The 17,666-nt window shown below is 40.0% G+C and overlaps 1 protein-coding gene across 2 annotated transcripts in view; it reads left to right on the top strand.

Moving 5' to 3' along the window:
• Positions 1–10,119, top strand: part of NUP133 (nucleoporin 133) — a 28,655-nt gene extending 18,536 nt beyond the window's left edge. For both annotated transcript variants that reach the window (XM_082217002.1, XM_082217001.1), the window contains exons 21-26: positions 411–546; positions 1,712–1,830; positions 4,309–4,389; positions 5,533–5,597; positions 9,471–9,559; positions 9,886–10,119. In XM_082217002.1, the coding sequence (XP_082073128.1) occupies positions 411–546; positions 1,712–1,830; positions 4,309–4,389; positions 5,533–5,597; positions 9,471–9,559; positions 9,886–10,022 (627 nt within the window). In that variant the 3' untranslated portion in view covers positions 10,023–10,119. The remainder of the gene's footprint in view (positions 1–410; positions 547–1,711; positions 1,831–4,308; positions 4,390–5,532; positions 5,598–9,470; positions 9,560–9,885) is intronic.
• The last annotated feature ends 7,547 nt before the right edge of the window (positions 10,120–17,666 follow it).

The raw sequence follows: 17,666 nt of genomic DNA, 5'->3' as shown, positions 1-17,666 counted from the left end.
CACCACCATTCACAATACTGGGGTGTGAATTCTCTTTAGAGCTTTGTTTGAAGAAACATAATAGAAATATTTACCTGAAATCAATGTATTCCTAAAATACCATTTCTTCATAATAGACTTGCTTTGATACTATTTCTATTTTCAGTTACTTTTAACGTGTGTCCTGTAGTGCAGCTGTTCAACATCTTCCCTATCTTGCTTTTTGCATGTTGTTATTCCCAGAGTTATATAAAATTGTTCACTGTAGAAGAAAATTATCCTTGGGCATATCAGAATTTGAACGTGTTTATGAAATAATAACAATATATAATCATCATGCAAATTACTAATGTCCCTGTTATGTGTGTGTGTGTAAATAAACTTACATGTTGAGCTTTGTGTCACTTGAAAGTATTTTTTGTCAATGTTAGGCTAACCGAACACTGCAGAATTTAGCAAATACAGAAACTCGGTACTTTGCAAAGAAGAAAACTCTTCTTGGCCTGTGTAAACTGTCTCTACTGGCTTCTGATGTATCAGAAGTGATGCAGAATGAGAAAATTGAAGGTACTATCTTTTCCATTGCAAAGTTTAGAGTACGTTTTCTGTATATGGAGATAACCCTTAATTTATTAGATGTGCAAGGTCAATTGTGATCCCAGCAGTATGGTGGTTGAGACACCAACGACAGAGCTTTAGTTTCCAAAGCAGTTTGTCCGTTCCCCACTGAAATTCTTGGCTGCCACACACAACAAATTAATACAGGTACAGTGGTACCTCAGGTTAAGTACTTAATTCGTTCCGGAGGTCCGTTCTTAACCTGAAACTGTTCTTAACCTGAAGCACCACTTTAGCTAATGGGGCCTCCTGCTGCTGCCGCATCGCCAGAGCCCTATTTCTGTTCTCATCCTGAAGCAAAGTTCTTAACCCGAGGTACTATTTCTGGGTTAGCGGAGTCTGTAACCTGAAGAGTATGTAACCCGAGGTACCACTGTATCTATGAACAATTACTGCTGTGGTTGGAATGTGAAAGTTTTCCATCTTTCTGATGTTGCTCCAGTAAGGTGTGCAGCACTTGAAGTAAGGGGTTAATTCAGTGGGTGATGATGCTTAGCTAGTAGATGACACCACCTTGTAATGTAACTATAATGTGTATATTGCTTTTTAAACAACCTGCCCATTTTGAGAATGATCACTAGGATATTAAGGAATTTTCCATAGAACTGTGGTGCAGAAATGTGGGGGGGGGGGAGCAGGTCCACTATCATGAAAACGTGTCATTTTTGCTGCCTGCTTTCGACATGATTATCAATAACTTGGGAGGTAGCACAGGGCAAGGGCTGTCATTTACAAGTCTTTCTGAATACATGGACAGAATTCCCTCCCTTGGGATCTTGTAGGTAGACTTCCCACCACTTTTAGGGGTGGTGGTGGTGGCCTTTATGTTCTATGCTCTATGTTCTATGAGGTCAGAAAATAAAAGCTTCTTGTCAAAATCCTCCCTTCAACTAGCCATCCAGTTCTTTGCCAAGAAGTGAAGGGGATTTGTAGCAAGTGGTCTGTCTGTCTACTAAACATACTGGCAGGTTACAGGTAGAGGTAGAGTCACTGGTCTTCAGGCTCACTGAAAACCTTGAGCGTGATGGAATATTCATAATTAGGTAAATAATACTTTCTTTGTACTCAGGAATTATAGTAATTTGTGCTGTGCTTTTTATTTCTTCTATACAAGAAATTACTGAACAAGAGCGCTTTCTGCTACACCAAGAGACTCTACCTGAGCAGCTGCTGGATGAGAAAAAATTAAATCTCAGTGAAATGCCAGTGTTAAGTGCTCCACAGCTGATTGAGGTATGTACTACTAAGTGTCCTACCGGTATTGAATTTCTGAGCTACTCTGTCAAAAGACTTCTCTAACACGGTTTTGTGTTCCTGAATAACATTGGGTAAAATGACTGGATGAAAATGGGCCATGCTTTGATCCCCTGACCCCAGCAGACAACTCGGCAGCCCCATGGCATCACTGTGGCATCACAATTGATGGGTGAATTGCCACGCTCACCGGTCAAAATCACTTGTGCTTACAGTGCTCTTTGCAGCAGTCTTTCTTCATTGCTGTGGGATGGAGCAGTCTCTCAGAGCCAGTGTCTCCATAAAGCAGACATCAGCTCTGGCAGGGACTGCTCCATCGTGCAGCAATGAAGGAAGAAACTTGTCTGCAGCTTTCACGGCCTGCGCAAGGCTGAGCTTTTTTAGAGATTGAAGGAATCAGTGGAGGTGGGCTGTCCAAGAAGGTCCTGTCTATCAGCTGACATCACCAGTGATGTCAGTTGATGGGCATGGTTTGGAGAAAGGGCTCTTGGCTCAAATTGGACCCCCTGGCAGGCCCAGATTGGCCCGTGTGCTGGAACTTCCACACCCCAGGGAGGGAGGGACGGCTAGAAAATTTGTGTGTTAGATACTGTTCATGTGATAGATACTGAGTGCCCCGCCTTGCTTGAATAGAAGTGCTTTCTGCTGCCACAGAGTCACTATTAGATACAGCCCAATGAAGCTGCCCTGAGTCTGTCCTGACTCCTTTGTATTACAAATCTTAGTGACCTCGCCAATACAATCAAAATAAATTCAGGAAATTTTGGTAGGGAGTCTGCTGTGCGGTTTGAGTCAAAAGAGTTAATCTTCAGTGCTAACATACCTTATAGGTTTGCTGTGATAAAATGGGGAGCAAACCATGTATAATGCTCTCAGCTCCTTGGATGAATGGTGGTGTTTGGGTTAAATTATTTTGTGCCTCAAATACCAGGAACGTATCCTGTTTCAGATGAGTTGGCTATACTCTTACATAGACATTGTCCTCTGCCACCATCTCCAGATGCCTTATGCAGTGGGTTTTGATTATGCACGCAGTTCATGGGTTATTAGAGCACTAATCTGTGCTTGCTTTGTGGCAAGATCTGTGACTAGGAATGTCCATCAAATCCACTTACACTTTTTTGATGATAGTCGGAGACTGGGACACCATTGAGCTAAGCTTATAAACAGTTTCTTGGTAAATACACTTTTTAGTCCTTTGAATTAAGGAAACCAGAAGGATAGACAGGTGTGGCAAATTGTCTGCATATGTTTTTATGAATGAAAACCCCTAGTAAAAGTATTACATATATAAGGGCTTTTTTTCTTTCCTGCCTCCGCATTCCACGAAGTCCATCCTGGGAGGCAAACAGGAGTCCAAATGTTTTGGTGTTTAGGCATTAAAATGGTATTACAGAAGAAGTCTCTGTAAGCAGAAAGGGAGGAGGAGTTTCTTTAACAGCTGTGCTAAAGCCAGGCAGCTCTGATGCCCCCTAATAATCTTCCAGCCTGGATCACTGCCAGACCCAGCTTTTAATTTCTTCTATCAGCAAGGCCTTTCTTTTCCAATCCTGGTGTCATTCAAGTTTAGGAACTTTTTTTTTTTTTAAGAAACAGCTATAATCTGAACAAAGCTGCTCATTGTGCTGAACCATAGCTTAACTTTTGTGACTGCAACCATACTTCTGGATCTTAATTCAAACAGTCCCACAACTTACAGACATTTAGCTTATGTGCATCCAGCTTTATGTTCTTGGCAAATAATAATAAATAGAAAGGGGACAGATGTCGGGGGGGGGAGTCTTTGGCAATCCCACCCACGATTGCACCCAATGTTCTGTGATTATAAGCAATTTTTGCTTTAGGTGTGATCCCCAGAACATAACCCCCATGTCAGTTGAGGGCTTACTCTATTAAAGTAAATATGCATGTCTCCTTTGCGGGTATTTATCTTTCCAGAATATTGCAGATGATTTTTTATTTTTATTTTTTGCACATAGGAAGCTGTCTTGTACTGAATTAGACCCTTGGTCCATCTAGCTCAGTGTTGTTTTCAGACAGAGGTCTTTCCCAGCCCTGCCTGGAAATGCTGGGATTGGACCCTGAGCCTCCTGCAGCCCAAACAGATGCCTTGCCACTGAGCTCTTCTATAACAGAGTACTTATTTGTGGAACTATGTTCCTACCACAATAGGCTAGGAATGCCAAAGCCTTAAATGGTTTGTAAATTTGAGCCGATCATATAGCAACCTTATAGGCAGTGTAATCTGTCCATTGTAATATTGGTGGAATGCCTTTCTAAAACCCCGACTCTCTTCCTTACTATAAAAATGCCTACAGCTGAATGAAGGCATATTTCAGTCAACAGTCACATGAGTTAGAATCCAGGGTGGTCTTCCCACAAGGAGTTCTTAACAAGATCAGTTACACTGTTTTGGAGGCTAAAAATAATGCTGTCCTTCCATCTTTCATACAATAGTTGTACATATCCCCTGAGAACAGAAGGGCTAATGAATATGACTTCAAGAAGGCACTCGATCTGCTGGAGTATATTGATGAGGTATGAAAATGAGTGAGTTTTGGTGATCTCTGAACCAGGATGTTTTTCAGTCCCCTCCCCCATCTGTAAAAAATAAAATAAACATAACCTCTTATTTCTCAGCTACCAAAATACTCAAGTCCCATCTAATACCAACTGCTTGACTTATTGGCCATCTTTTAAAAAAATAATGGAAGGCTAAACCTGTGAAAACATAAAAACTGAAACTGAACACTATGACTCAGTTTTAGTGATGCCATCAGTCAAATATCAGTTCATATCAGTATGGGAATTGATCATTTCCCATCCACCTTCTTTTTAGTTATTGATGTCGCTACCCCGACTGGTATAATTACCTTGTCGGGATCTAGATTCATGATATGGCAATGTCCCAAGACCTCTTATCGGTCCTCCGCCTGCCCCTGTATTAGGTTTTATTTTATTAATATTTCTATTAAAATATTTTTAACCCATTCTTTATCACTTGATCCCAGCCAAATTGACACTTTCCCTCTCACAAAAACTGAACTGCAAACTGTTAAGTGTGCTGTGTCACATTCTGTGGCATCAGACCAGGTCTTCTCATTTCCCTAAGCACAATAATATACTGATCACCTTAAAGGAGCTTACGTGTATGATTACATATCTGTATGGACATTGTGGGTTCATGCAAAACTGAGAACCTCTCTGAAGGTCCCGTTGTTCTTTCTGATCTGTTCTTGTTTAGAAAGCACATGGCTTTGCATCTTCTTGCTTGCCCTCTTCATCCTGCCACAGTTTTCCCAATCTGGTATTTCTGTCTGTGGCCAAGAGGAAAAACGTTTTTTATTCTCGTTCTTAAGAGACTCTTGTGCAAAGTCTCTATATGCTTGGCTATGCTGGAATAAAAGGCATATTTTAATAAATAAAAGGCATAAATGAAGTCTTTTTTAATGTAGATTCCCCTCCTTTCCCCATCAAGTCATAATCCATTTTCAGACATACTTCAAAAAGCTATTTTCTGGCCCATACCCTTGAAAATTGTCCCTTTTCCTTACTTCTAGTTATGTTTTTAGCTTGTGAACTATTGAATTTGGATATAATCACAATGCATAATGTGTGTTTCTCTAAAGTCTCCAATGCAATTTAATATTTCTTTTCTTTCTTTTTTTCCTTTGAATGAAGGATGAGGAAGTGGACATAAATGATCTTAAACTTAAAATACTTTGCAAAGCTCTTTTAAGAGATAGGTAAGCAAGCTATTTGTTTGTTTGTTTAAAGCATTTTTGTCCCCACTTTTTGGCTGTAAAGAATGCATCTCACATAAACTCGGTAACAAAGACAGTTCCTACATGTAGGCTTACAGTCTAAAAGACATAACACAAAAGGAAAATGCGATGACAGAGGAAGGGGAAAATAAGCAAACTCGGGTCTTAAATTTACAACAACTATTTTATAACAATCAAACCAGCTTGAATGGAAACAATTAGGGAGAGGAGAAAAATTGAACTCAAATAGAAGAGCTGATGGAGTGGTCCTGCTTCCTCTCTCTCCCTTTTTTCTGTAGCCATTGTATAAAAACATGTTAGTACATTTAATATTCTGTTAAAATTTGTAGTTTTCCCAGCTGCTTATACCAGATTGACTATTTTCTTCGAAACATGTTTATGTCACACTTCATCGTATCAGATTTCAGGGTGTTGTACAGCAGGGGAGGGCAGACTTGAGGCTTGCAGGATCTGCTTTGTGTGTTACTAGAACCCTGAGATCCACCGACCGAAGCAAGGTGTAAAAGACATGAGCTTAGAATTGAAGAACACATTGCCTCTAAGCAGCTGTTGAGGACAGGGATTTGTTTTGAGTATTAGAAGTGAGGCTGAGCTCACAATCTTTCCATACAAAAATCTATTCCTAGTTACCAAGTTCCCCCCCCCCAAGGGGTTATTTTGTTGTGTTATTGTTAAACAGGTTGGAGTCAAAAATCCTTGCCGATCTATTGCAAATCACCCAGAGATCTACCAGAAAATTCTGGTCTACTTTCTGCTCACCCCTGGTGTACAGCATTAAATATTTTTTAAAGTGCAAAAACAAGATAGCAGATAAAACTTTTAAGTGACTACAATATTATTGGTTAAATCAGTAAATCATAGCAGTGTGGGTGCCAGGCAAAATTCTTAAGGGAGAACATTCCACAACCAGGGCATCACTGCAAAGAATGCCAAGACTGTCGCTTGATTGAGGAGGTGCATGTCAAAGGGTATTGGCAGATGATGACAAAGATCTGGCAAGTTAATATGGGGTGTGGTGCCTCTCAAATTATATTAGTAGGTTGTCTAGTTATGGGGAAGATGCACTGTGCTCTATTGTAAACACATCCATAATAGGTTGTCTGTGCAGGCTCATGATTTGTGTCTCTCCAAACAAATTTTGTCCTTACGTTTTACTACTCCTGCTTGGTTGGGGTGAACAAACCATCAGCCTGGGTTTGGACAAGGTGACAAGCCAGCCCATAGTTTGTTTCCAAGCAGGAAGCCTGCAACTTCAGTAGCATGCAAGAGCACACTACACATTCACAGTAAACCATAGTTTAATATGATGTGTGAACCTGGTCATCCTCAGCAGCCCTCAGAGAAGCTAATAATTCCCCTCCTGTTTCAGATGGGGGGCTAAATTAAGATTACCTAAGGATACCCAACAGGTTTTGGCAGGGCTGAGACTTGAACTGTGGGCAACTAGAATCTCTTAACTATTATGCCAAGCCATCTGTTTTTGGTTCTCTGGCCAACGGCACAGCAGTGGTACATTTCTTTTACACTTCAGATGATTGCTGATTGCATTTTCTTCATGGTAATATGCTACATCATGGGTAGTAAACCTTTCCCAGCCCTAGAGCCACTTTCCATCATGGGGGAATCTGGAGGAACCACAGGCCAGTAGTGGGTGGGGTCAAATATCTTTCCCCATTGACAGCTTGCTTGTGTTCCATACTACATGCTTCGAAACAGGCGTCTTTCTCTTAAGGGCACAACATGGAAACATAGCAGGCTTCCGATAGAGAGATTTATTTCTCCCTCAGCAGCAGGCCTCTGCAGCTGTTCCCCCTCTTTCCTGCAACTCAGCCATCACTGATCACTTGGGCACCAGGGGTGAGAACTTGGGTTTCATGACCTGCCACACCTCACTACTTAGCTGGTTGGCAGAAACAACCAAGTAGTGGGAAAATGGTGCTGCAGTGTGGGCAGGGCATGGGAGGAGAGGCCAGTGGGCCAAATGGAGTGGCCCAGGAGGCTGTGTGTGGCCTATTCTACATGTTCCATTTAAGGAATTGCCTGCAGTTACAATAGCATTTGAACTAAACGTTATTGGCTCTAAATCAAGAGACAATTGAAGGTGTGTGTTTTTGTATTTGTGTCAGGTGGTGTTTAGAACATGCCTGTTTGCAGGTTGTTCCAGACAGCCCCTATGACAAATGAAAACGCCCATATCCCACCTTTTAATTTTCAAAAACTAGTCCGTTTCTAAAACAATACTCAGTCTCTAAAGCATAAATGATGGAATAAATCAACACTGTGTTTCAAACTTGCTTAGCTGGCTAAATCCCCAAGTCTTTGCAAGACTAAGCTGCTGTTTCTACCTTCAGACGTTTGAGTAAATATCTGAGGTACACTTATTCCGAACACTAAAGAAATCTGTGAACCCCTTCGAAGCCCAGTCTGTGCAGGTTTACTCAGAAGTCAGTTCTCTCTAACTTCATGGAATGTTTAGGATTTTGGAGTTAATTATTTCTCCTACTATACTGAGAACAATTTAAGGATTCACTGAACAGGGATCACTATGCACAAATAGTATATAAACTCTGAGCGAACAAAGTTAAATATAAATCTGTCAAGGTTTGATATCCAAGTTGGCAGCCGAAACATTTGTTGGAAACTGATCTTCATTTGAATAGCATGTTTAGCATTTCAATAGATATGCCCAATTGATTGAGCTTTAGATAAAATAGCTATGCAAGAATAATCCTTATTCATGAGAATATGTCATCTTGAGTTTTGATGCATCTTCAGATCATTGCATTGGACACTTTGAACTACCTGTTCTTCAGGAATGTGCATAATTGTGCATAATCCTTTATGCATCCCTGCTTCATAGCTATATATGGCAACTGAATTCTTGGGTAGTACCCTGAGGCTTGTGGGGAACACTTGGTGACTTCCTAATATGGTAGTGGACTGTGTTTCTCTCTTACATTTTGTGCCCTCCTGATGAAGGTGAAGTAGTGAATAGAAAGGCAAAGGAAGTTGTAGGGAAATAGATCCTTTTCCCAGCATGCTTAGTTGTTTAACGCATCCATTTTCACCTGCCTAGGAAATTCTTACAGTAAATGGTAGTGGCAAGGGAAATTAAGGAAGGTCTTCTTTCTGCAAAGGTTTTGACAATGCTTTAAAAAATGCATTACTGAAAGACATGCTAAATGGATTTATTGATTGTATTGAAATGGAACGCTAAACATGATTTCAGAGTTCTCTTGGTCCAGCATCCTGCAAATGAGACACTTCTGAAAACCTTCTTATAGGGCAGATTAAGACTGATAGTTGAGTTAATGTGCTAATAGGAAATTTCCTCCATTGACAATGTTTTGGGGCATGGATGCTGTTTGTATAATGCAACAACACTGAATCGGAAGGTATATTGAAATAAAAAAGCTGGTTGTGCAAACTGCACACCATTTCTAATACTTGATAAGTCTCTTTCTGTGGCATAGGCCACTCTGAAAAATTGTTTGCTAATCCCACTACAGGGTACAGCCCAGTACTAACACCTCTATGTATATATCCTGCAGTATTTGAAAGTGCAGCTTATTAGTTGTAACAAAAATTTTATCCATTGTGAGGCACATATAATTACTATTTTTTTACTTTAATCTTTGTCAAGTAGAGTATACATTTTAGCATTCTTAATACTGTACAGCCTTGAAAGATGTGAAATTGAGTAAAGGATACACAATAACTGCAAATAATCAAAATACACACAAAGTGACACTGGGGATTCTGATTTAATACTGTATATATTTGTTTTTTAAAATATATATACTATTTGTACTAACTTTTATTTTTTGGTTACAGTTGGTGTAGTTCAGAAGGCAAAGATGATCCAATTGAAGCATCTAAAGACAGCATATTTGTGAAAATTCTACAAAAGCTGTTCAAAGAAGGTAGATGTTGTTGTGTGAAATAAGCTCAGAAATAAGTTTTGTGAGTTCTCTGCTTACATATATTTACATCAAATGGTGTTAATATCATTAGTAGTCAAGATATAAACACAGCAGGCAAAATTGAAAATAAGGCATGGTGTTTGCTAAGGGCAGAAAGGAATTGCCAAATGTGGTTTGAAAATAAAACTTACCCATTGATGATAGTGCTTGGAAAAATTATCACTGTATCCCAGGCCTAGACAAGTTATTCTGAAATGTAGGTACGCATTTCAATGATCACTCAACGTTTATAGTTTACAGTAGCTAATAACTTCTTTCTGTTTTAGGAATTCAGCTCAGCGAATATCTACCTGGGGTAAAAGACTTAATGCAAGCAGATGAACTTGAACACTTAACATGCAAACCGTACTTAGAATTCGTACTTAAAGCAAATTACGAACTTTATGTCTATAGGCAGACCTGAGAGAATTCTGAATTTTAGAAAGACCATTTCTAAAGAATGAAGTTTTTGTACACTTTTAAAAAAATTTTTGCAATAAAATCTTTATGTTAACTAAGAACATGTCCGTCTTTAAAATGGTAAAGAATTCATTGAGTATCTAGAAGGTTTGGTGGCCTTTCCACCTGACAAAGACAAAAACTTACAAAGCTTAAGAAAACTGTTCTGTGCACTCTCAAGATAAGCTTTAAAACATGGTTTGGAACAGACATCTCCTCTTGCTTCAGTAATCCAACTTCTGACTTGTGCTCTGCTTCTGTAAGTAAATGAATATAATCCATCCAATTTTCAATCTTATCCTGAAGAATGCTTTTTATTCAGTTACAAACACACTGCAGGTCCACAGATACTTTATACATAAATAATGAAAGTTTTGGTCTCACCACAAAGCGGTATCACGTTCTACTACCATCTAGGTAAGGGCACGAAGACTAGAAAGCTGTTCTCTGCCTGCCACTCTTGGAAGAGTCTCTTCTCTGTTTGATACCAGGCTGTTTTGAGTTGCTGGGTTGCTGTACAATCCACAGAATTTATACATTCTAATGCTTTGAGTAGATAGCTAACTTTTTATTAGTCTTAGTGGCTTTAATCTGACAAATGTCACGGGAGAATCTTTCTTACAGACTGCTAAGCATGCACAGATTGACTGCAAAGCAAGTTGCCTCTCCTCACATTTTACTTTATGCCTTGGCTAAATGCCTATTAGAAGAACTTGATCCAACAGCTGAGAAGGTCATAAGTTAAATCAGTTGAAGAGAGTCCAATTTCTAGTTTTAAAAGCCCTGCTATCATTCCATGGCTTCCCTTCTTGCTGTGCTAATACGGCGCTAAGAGCGGAGGAGCTGAATGTGTTCGGAAAAATAGACTTATCTGGACATGTTCAAACCAATGTAGAAAAGAAATGCATTAGCACCACTGGAAATAGATCGAAAGTTCTGCATAGCAGAGAGGGGCTCAGTGTACTTGATAGCAATAATTAAGTAGAGTATCTTGGGTATTTATCTAGAGAATAATGGAGTTAAAAATACGACTTAAAATGGATAGTGATAAAATGAAGCTATTTCTCTCCCTAGACTTTACTCCTTGGCTTTATGTCTGGTAATATGGACTGAAGGTTCTGCTAGAATTTCCCTCCTGTTGTCTCTAAAACCCATTTAGCTTGCTTTGTTGTATTTAACACTGACGAGTGCTGCTTAACCCTCATCAGCTGGAAATTCTGTTACAGCTGTCTGAAGACCTCAGAGTCAATTGGAGGTTCCCCCATCCCATGTCACTGTTTATTGACCAAAATACATTTGGTGAGAGTATGTTGCTCATAGAGTTTTTGTAAGCCCCATCCTCTGCAAGTTTACTCAAAAGCAAGTCTCACATGAGCTTACTCCCATGAAGGTGTGCATAGGGTTACAGTCTTCACAAGTGTGAAATCAGGAAGAGTAATTCCATTATGTTTTAGTGCATCACTGTTGATGTTGATACCCAGTGGGGAGTCACCTTGCTTAAAGATCGCAGGGCTAGGGAATGGATTTTGTTTGAGAGTTTGGCTTCTGTAAGCATGGGTTTGCAGCCTTCCCATATGAATCTAGTGAATGGCAATTGCAAGAACTAACTATGTGATGATAAAATGGGTCATCTGAATATACCCACAGAATACCTTTGGAAGATTTATCAATAATATGAATTCCTCTTACTGGAGATTATATGTATTTCTTCAATATCAATCCACTGATATTACAAAAAAGGGCAACATTTGCAGCACATTATACTGATCAGCTCTACTGAATTGGGGAAATTCATTTCTACAGGATGTTTTAATCGGTAAGTTATTTAGCTGAGTGGAAAAGATGGATTAGTATGTGAGATAACTATCAAACGTGGCAGTTTGTTTTAATGTTGCACCTTACAAATGACTCTTCTGAAAACATTCTATGATTTAAAGCAATAGGCAAGGGTGTAAAGTTGTTACTTTCATCTAGACAGACTTGAGAACCTACAGCAATTTCTCCTATGGAGATCGGCTTTACTCTTAGACCAGCTCTCGTTGCTGGAATTTGACCTGCCTTGTCTCTGTTATAGCTGAGTACTAACAAAATATTAGTTTAATCCTTCATGCCTATCTTCCTACATCCTAATCCCTAAGAATGTTTACAACGGAAATGACCACTTGCTTGGAGAGAGCAGAAAAACTGGTGTTTAGTCATTTTTTGCATTTAGTTTATATACTGTTGGCATGGATATTTGTAAAAGGACATGCATCATAAGGCAACATTGTGTCAGAAGTTTGCATAACTGAAGATCACAAAGTCTGCTTTTATGTTCTGTAGCTTGGTTGGTATGATCAACGTTAACAATCTGAGTGCAGGTAACAAATTATAATACAGGCAACTCCCCATTTATGCAAGGGTTATGTTCCAAGGCACCACACGTTTCAGTGAAATAGTGTATATTTGAAATGCCATTGGAAAAGCCTGCAAACACCCCATTCCGCCCCCATCCCTTTTTGTGATGTTTTTTGGTCGCTTCCAGGTTCAGTCCAATGCACATATGCACGGCCGTGCACATATTGAAAGTGTGTAAATGGGAGGTTGCCTGTAATCCCGTATGTTAAAAGCAACTTCATTTTCTGAGTGTGGATCCCTGTCCAGTAAAATGTCATCACCCATGCTGAAGAAAGGCATATCAGCCAGCTTGGGGAAATCCCATGGCTTGCAGAAATATATAAAAAATAAGGGACTCAATAAAGCTCTGAGCATGGACAGTAGCCACAGGATGCTGGCTGACTTGTGGGAAATGAATGGGACAGGGAATGGGGTATCTGAGAAGAGGCACGGCTGGAACCCTAGACAGCAACACTTTCCACTGCAACAAATTCCACTTGTTGCAGGCTCCACATGTTCATTCATTCTTAAGTGCTTGGGGGAGGGAGCGTGATAAGAGGCTGTATAGAATATAGAACTGAGAACCTCCCTGCAAGTTTACAATCTTAAGATTAGAATTCAATACACAAGAGGGGATTTATGCCTCATGATAAACTTGGGCCATCCCACATCACGAATCCAAAACTCCAGGGGAGTTGCATCTGTAAGACACCTCAGCAGTGTATCAGGCCCGGCTCTGGGTGCAACACACTTGCAGGTGTTGCCAAGAACACCCAAAACATGCATAAATGAACAAAATTGGGATTGTGCACCCCAAACTTAGTTTCGGTCACCCCTGCACCATCTATCCACATATCCAGCAGAGTAGAAGAGGAGGCAGCATATGAACCAATGTTTCATTTTGGCACAAGCCACTCTCAAGCATAGTGTCTGTAGAAATTAATAATGCACCAGTTAGAGCTGCCCAAATGTGTCTGCTTGAAGTTTGAGCATGCATGCACTGACATGTATTATGACAAACTTGTAAGACTAGATACGTTCAGAACAAGGTAACTATAATCTCTTAACAACTGAAATTTAGAGGTTTCTTGTGAGATTTGCATAAATGCTGTTAATATAAAGTAAATTTGCACAGAATGCTGGTTGGGATGCTTCAAATAACTATATCAAAACATACAGTAAAGAGTTCCACCAGGCTGCAGTTTTATACCCACTCTCTAGAGAATAAATCCCATTTAATTTCAGTGGGTATAAAAATATTCTGAGTGGATATATATTGGATGGCACTGTTAGTAACATAACAAATTTTTGACACACAGACTATATGATGGGTGCAGGTCTTATCACCTATTCCCTACTCTTGAGATATAGATGCTTCCAAAAATCATGTTCTGGAATGATATGTAATAAACCGCATGGGAAGAATTTACTGCTTTTAGTGGTATGGCTCAAGAACTGTGGGTTGTATCCAAGTCATCCTGTTCCCACCTGGACTTGTTCCCACCGTGAGATTTCCCCTCCCTCTTCTCTAATATGCTCCATAGGATCAAGGGAACTCCCCAAAAGAGATTTGGGAAGCACACAGGGATTGGAGGGAGGAAGTTCTGTTACACAAGTGGAAGTTCCAGCACCAGCAAAAAAACTTTATAGGATACAACCCTATTTAAATGTTTCCAGATGTGAACATTTAGAAATGTCTATTTTACATACAGATTAACACAATTTAAGTGCAGTGGATCATAGCATCACAGTGGAATGCAATTCAGATACATAATCCAACCTAATTAGTGTATATTGTTGTTTAAAGCAGTTTGGGGTATTATAAGGGACACAGATGGCCTCACTTTCTAACCAGAACTACAAATGAAGCATTGGTTTTTTTACAGAGAATGTCTTCAGTAAGGTTGAAGGGGATGAAGGTCCAAAGTCCCGTACTTCCTTCACTTTGAAAATGCAAAAGTATATACATGTGCATTTCCGTTCTAAAAGATACATGGGAAATCCTGAATTACTATTATTTTGCCTAACACAAGTACAACTAACCATGCAATGTGCACATATCAAATTAGGCCATGGCGTAATTTCAATGTGAGATTATGGTGTCTTTAAATCTTACATATTGGGGTGGCGGACTGCAGGGACAGGGTCCCAATGCAGTCCTCCCAGGTTTCTCTATCTGGTCTTCCCCCCACCCCATGCCCTCCCCACTAAGACCCTGTCCCTCACATGTCCTTCTTGGCACCCTCGAGTGTTTTTGCCTTGAACTCCAATAATACCTTGCCTGCATGGAGAACAGAGAGGTGGGTGGGTGTGGGTGTGTAGAGACTAGTCTACTGTATAAAAGTAAAATTTACATGGGTTGTTCCACCCTCATTTGCCCCTAGCCCCACCCACCACTGCCATGTGGCATTTGGAACATGGAACATGCCCAGGAGGGAATGCAGTCCTTGAGCTGAAAAACATTCCTCACCCCTAAATATATGTGTTTTTTTCACATGTACGAGTCCAAATGTACAAAACTGGGTGCTTGCCGTCAGAGTGGGTCTTTGTCCTATTGCTGTTGTGAATGCCTGTAGTTTAGCCAGTAATGAAAACATGCTACCAGTGTCACCAAATTACAGCAAGGGACATAATGGTGTGTCATCTGCAATCATGCAGGCAGTAGGACTATAAGATCTCCAAGGTGCCTTACAACTCTTAAAAGGCTATGATTCCGTAACCAATTTCCTAGTGAGTCTTGATGATTGTGAAAACAGGTTTAAACAAGCATGTGCACAATGGCTGGTGAAATCTCCAGTTGGATGTGCTACAGGGGGAGCTTAGAAGTTGCAATGGAGGAATGGGACTAGGCTTCAGTGTTCCATATTGCATCTTACCCTCACTTGTTGCCTACAACCTGCCAACCTCTGCTATAAAGACACTGTTAACCTCTCAGGAAACCTCTGATTGCTGCAACACACTTGGGGCTTCCTTTGAAAAGCATTCAGAAACTACAGCTAGTGCAGAATTCAGCAGCCAATTGTTGACTGGAACCAGGCAGTCAAAGCATATCTGACTGCATTGGTTGTCAGTTTGGGACCCCGATATCTTAAGGACTGCATCTCCATCGGAACCTACCCAGATCCTGCTAATACCATCAGACGTCCTTCTCTGTGTGCCCAACCTCTCCCCTACCACAAGATGTGTGGTAGGTGGCAAGGCAAGAATTTTTCTGTGTATGTATGTAAAGCAAAACTCAATAAAAATTATTTTAAAAGAATGGGTTTGTCCAGTGTTGTTGCCATTTGTAGAATGCTTTTTCTAGGGAAACATATCTGGCATTGTCATTGTCAACTTTCAGAAGCTAGGCAAAGCATTGTTGTTCACCTAGGCTTTTAAGTTGTTAAATAGGATCATACTAGAGTCTGATTTAGGGGTTTTATTTGGCAGGGGAGGCTTTTTCCCCAGCAGTATTGTTGGATGAATACTTTTTACATAAAATGTGCACTTTTGTTGCATTTTCTTGATGTATTTTTTAAATGTTTGTTAATCTTGTTGCTTTGAGTCACTCTTTGTGTAGAAAGTGACAAATAAATGCTGATGATGATTGTAATATTCCCATGGTTAGCAAATACATTTGTTTTTACATAATTTAAAGTTACAATATTGACTTGGTTCAGTCCTGCCTGCAAAGTTCTTGAAAATAATCAGCGTCTATTCGAAGGGCTGCAAGTATAGCTGTTACTTCCTCTTACTTTTGGCAGGGTGTTTGTACTGTCCTCCTAAGGTATCTGTTCAGTCCAGTCCTCTCCATAAGTGGCTGGTGCCCTGGCTCATCCTAAAGGGGACTGGACTTCCACCCTTTCTCCAATCCCAAAACTGCCATTAACCACCTCCATGACCATAACTAGATATGAATCTCTTTAGATTTTTTTTTTTTTAAGTCAGTGTACCCAAGTGGTATAAATAGCCTAAAGTGCAGCAGGGCCCATGGTGTATGGTAACTGTTCAGTGTAGTCTGGCAGCTAGCCAGACCCTTAGATATTTATCATCCTCTATATATAAAACTGATTTTGCACAGCATTTTGAATTGTAGAGAAAAAGGTTAGGAGCTCCCCTACCCCAATAACAAATTCCTTTGACGTCTCTCCTGATTTGTTTCTGAGCTGATCTTGTACAAGGCTTTCAATAAGCTTTTCTCATACAATCTTGCATGGAAATAGACTTCACTGTGCTCCAGTCTACCTGACAGCCCCATTTAACTGGCATATATCTTGAGAACTGGTGTTGCCAGCCAGAAGGGAGAGGCCTAGATTATCAGCCCAGTTCGGCCATGATTGTCTAGGGCACATCCTAATTCCTCATGTAAAACTGTTTTTCACATGTAAACGTTGGTAAATATTGATTTAGTTCACACAGCTGGAGTTTAATAAACTGCTAATTAGTACAGATTAGACATGACAATCTATACAAAACTTGCAGTGAAAGATCACATTTCAATAGCCACACAGTCCAGTGAGGACAGAGATGTAAAATGGTTTTATACTTGTTCCCTTCACTGTATACAGTATGTTGTATTTTGTGAATGTGGTTCAACTATGCCGAGCTCTAGCAACCGATAACACCTTGAACCAGCCTGCTAATTAATATGTTTTTCCTGTGATACCTCCCTGATCCAAATACTTAGAAGCAAATCATTGATTTCAGTAAAAAAAATCCATCTCATAATGTCTTTGTTAGTAACATGGCATTGTTTGCCACTGCAAACACAAGAGGTACAGTAATTCTGGGGTAGACAGAGCAGATCAAGAGAGATTTTCTGTATGTGTCCTAATTCAATTTTAAACACTTTCCTGTACAATAAACCCATTTGCTTCCATTCCTTCTCCCAATGTGATCTTAGCATCCTATACTGGAAGAATGCGAGTTCCTGAAATGTGCCCTACATCGGATTAAAATTAACCCACAACAAAAGCGTGTGATCTTATGAATGAGCCCTAGACCACAATAATTGATCCTGAATGAAGAGATGTGATACAAGAGCTCTAAAAAGTAGCATTAGTCTGAGATAAAAGGGAATGAGTTCCTTCCGAGTAAGCATGCACAGGTTGACCCCAGCCTTGTTCACACCTTGCACCGAACACAGGTACAAGCGTATGTGAAAGAGTGTACACGTGAACAAGTCGGTACAACTGCGTATGCAGGTTACACACTCGCTGAATGCAACCCTTACAGTAAAAAGTACTTGAGTTTA

The sequence above is a fragment of the Podarcis vaucheri genome (assembly GCF_965113315.1).
Source record: "Podarcis vaucheri genome assembly, chromosome: 3".
Classification (NCBI taxonomy): domain Eukaryota; kingdom Metazoa; phylum Chordata; class Lepidosauria; order Squamata; family Lacertidae; genus Podarcis; species Podarcis vaucheri.
The sequence above is the reverse complement of the archived record's forward strand: the minus strand, read 5'-3'. Positions and strand labels throughout refer to the sequence as shown.